Source organism: Coffea arabica, chromosome 1e (genome assembly GCF_036785885.1).
Source record: "Coffea arabica cultivar ET-39 chromosome 1e, Coffea Arabica ET-39 HiFi, whole genome shotgun sequence".
Lineage (NCBI taxonomy): Eukaryota > Viridiplantae > Streptophyta > Magnoliopsida > Gentianales > Rubiaceae > Coffea > Coffea arabica.
Genome location: NC_092311.1, coordinates 48,201,452 through 48,204,966, shown reverse-complemented (window position 1 = coordinate 48,204,966; position 3,515 = coordinate 48,201,452). Strand labels below are relative to the sequence as shown.

The 3,515-nt window shown below is 39.9% G+C and overlaps 1 protein-coding gene across 1 annotated transcript; it reads right to left on the bottom strand.

The window, feature by feature from the left end:
* Positions 1–290: 290 nt before the first annotated feature.
* LOC113709454 (receptor-like protein kinase HERK 1) lies at positions 291–3,515 on the bottom strand. Its single transcript, XM_027232226.2, has one exon. It carries the CDS (start codon positions 2,969–2,971, stop codon positions 479–481), a length of 2,493 nt encoding a protein of 830 aa, XP_027088027.1. The 5' UTR covers positions 2,972–3,515; the 3' UTR covers positions 291–478.

Here is a 3,515-nt window from a genome sequence, read left to right as displayed (position 1 = left end):
AGCATCCATCATGGCTTTTATAGTTTATGGTTAGATGCATAAATTTTCTAACAAGTCCTCTGCCATTTTGCCAACCTCCTTGTTGACTATCCTTTGCCTGATTTATTGGAGTACTAATATGAAGAGCTGAAAGATGGAGCTTGGCTACTTTTCAGTCCTATATATAGATAGGCATGGGAATAAGTTGACGATTCAAACCAGCAGGAAAAAGGAACAAAAGAAATCCAAAGACATATCAACACACAATACTTTTGGTAAGAAAGATAGATAAGCTGAGAGGCAGATCAACATATATAACGAGAAGAATTTATATGAACATAAATAACAGAACATACATGGACCTAGAAAATGAGAATCCCTGAATCCCTATATGAGGCTATAACTTTAGATTCACTCTTACAGGTAGCGGTAAAGAAAAACTACTATGGCATTGGGAGAAGATCAAAACACATTGCACATAACACATTTTTCACTTCAGTTATCGACCCTCAGACTTCACAAGTTGTGAGAAGACCCTGCTCATAGAAACACCCGAAAGATCATCCACATGAGACATTTCAGCGGCTGAAGGAGTATAATCAGCATGATGGAAATTATTGACTTGTGGAGAGAGCTCACCAATGGCATTGGTACTGTTTTCTTCAGGATCATTTTGAATTACAGCTTCTTGAAGTTGAAGTGCGTATTCCAGATTCCACAGGACATCTCCCATTGTAGGTCTGTCTACCCCAAAATCTGCCAAGCACTTCTCTGCTGTTTCTCCATACTTCCTGAGGGAATCCGGTCTAATTTTTCCAACAAGATTAGGATCTATAATCTGCTCCAGCTGTCCTTTCTTCTGCCACTTCATAGCCCATTCGGCTAAATTCACCATCTCACGTGGAAGAGATGGATCTATCACAGGCCTTGCACATAGAACCTCAAGCAATACGACCCCAAAAGAGTAAACATCTGATTTTTCAGTCAGCTGCTGCCTTCTGAAATATTCGGGATCGAGATAGCCAAAACTTCCCTTTACGGCTGTACTCACGTGGGTTTGATCAACCTCCGGTCCACTCTTAGAGAGTCCAAAATCAGCAACTTTTGCCAAAAAGTTCTCATCCAGCAATATATTTGCAGATTTTACATCACGATGTATGATAGCTTTTGTTGAGCCCGTATGAAGGTAGTGTAGTCCTCTGGCTGCTCCAATGCATATCTCAAGCCTCTGTTTCCAACTCAAACTGGGAAGATCAGTGCCATAGAGATGACTCTTGACTGTCCCATTTTCCATGTATTCATAAATTAGAATCATCTCATTCTTTTCATCACAGTATCCAATCAGTGATACCAAATGTCTATGCCTGAATTGTGAAAGCATCTCAATTTCAGTTCTGAACTCAGATAGACCCTGCTGAGACCTTGGATTGCCCCTCTTAACAGCAACTTTAGTACCATCATTCAAGACCCCCTTGTAAACCTTCCCAAAGCCCCCGATGCCGATTACCCAACTCTCATCAAAGTCGTTTGTTGCTTCTAGAACTGCAGCAAAAGGAATGCGATAACTCCAGTTAGAAGCAGTACTAATGGTTGTCCCATTGGAGTATTTACTTCCCATTGTATGGGATGCGGTTCCATTGATGGAAATAGGAATCCATGTCTTTGTATGACCAAGACGCACTTGCTTTTTTCTTCTACGCATAAGAAAGACAATCAGAGCCACCAGTAAAGCAAGCGGCACTCCTATGCTAAGACCAACTATCATACCCACATTCTTTTTTGAGCCTTGGCGAAAAGGAGGAGGCTCGGATACTGCAGCACTGAGGCTACCCAAGGAATTGTTCAGTTTCATAATCTCTAGTCCATTTAGAAAGGCATCAGGAGAAGCACTAACAGTTGATGGGCCAATACTGACATACACTGTATTATTATTGGCTAATGGAGTGACATAATCCATGTAGAAAGCATCTGCCAATCCTACCTTTACAGTTGGTCCAAAATCTGGAGCAACATTGAACGAGTTGATGAATACATTGAAAAAAATTTCATCTGCAGCATCACTTACTATGTCACAGAAATGTAACCTAACCATATATTGAAAGCCAAGTTCCACATTGAACTGCCATGTGACATTGAATTTACTGTTAGGATCACCACTCGAGTTCATTTTAGTGCAAGTACCATAGACAGTTGGTGGAGCAATATCCTCCGTTGCATAACCACCGGGATACTTGACAGATCCAATCAAGGACTTATTTGTAACTGCAAAGCTGGGTGAAACCAAAAAACTTCCATCATTGACCCAAGTTCGCCACAATGTATCATTCTTCAATGTCACGAGAGGTCCACCCATATTGACTCTTGCAACAGTTTCAAGTGTGTAATTCACTAGACCGTGGAATGTTCCTGACGGATTGAATGTAACAGCATCATCCGTGATGAGAGAATCTGGTGCTGAGACAACTTCCAGAGCATTTACATACGCAAATGAAGCACTTGAAGGAGCAAAAGTGATCACAAGTTCCCCTGATGTTACGTTTACTAAAAATTCTTTCATAGTAGGATCCTTGGGTGTAAAGTTTCCAAGGAGGACATTCTTTTGGGTGGAAACTGAGAAACTTGCAGAGTTCATATTGAAATTGTTATAAATAAAAGGGAAGAAATACAGGCGGATCCAGACTCTCCCACTCTTGCTGATAGAAAACTTATAGCTAGAGGTTCCAGTAAAGATTCTAGCAGTTTTATAGAGTTGTGCATCTTCAGATGATGTTATAGAATTTGAACTAGTAGTGCCCAAAATATCTTGTGGAGTTGAAAGATACTTTGCAGCGGATTTATCAGAGAGATAAGTTCTGTCATCCACCTTAGTATCACTAGATGAACCACAATCTATAAGATACATATCTTGAGGAGTAAATCCATTAGCAAAGCACGCCAAATACAATATGAATAAAGCCCAAAGCAACAACTTCATCACCCTCCAAACCATCATAAAAAACAGCAGAAAACGCTCAAATTCAAGAAAATAAAGATCAAATCTTGGGGATTAATAAAGGAGATAAAAACCAGATTTCCAAGCTACGAGCACATAATAACCCATTAAAGAGAAGAGTTAAAGCAGGGTAAAGATGGCACCTTTGAGATCATTTGAGCTCCAATAGACCAAAAGAGAAGGAACCCAGATTTCTACTGAATTACGGAACAAGAATGGAAATCATAACTAGCCTTTTTGTTTCGGATGCAAATAACGAAGCCCCTTTTGGCCTTCAGCTGCAAAGAAAGGAGGAAACCAGAATTTCTGTGCAGAACAGCACAAAATCAAGAAAAGCCCAGTCCACGCCTGGCCGGTTTCAACTGGGCAGCCAGCCAACCCGTATACAGACGGATTGATAGATATTTTTTATTTTTGTATCCTTTTAATGCTCTTGTAGAATGAATAGGACAGGAAATAACTCGCTAGAGTCAAAAGTTCTCTGAATGTTACTCAGCAAATTTTGCATTTTTATATTAAGATAATCATGTGCAATTTTTTTTTT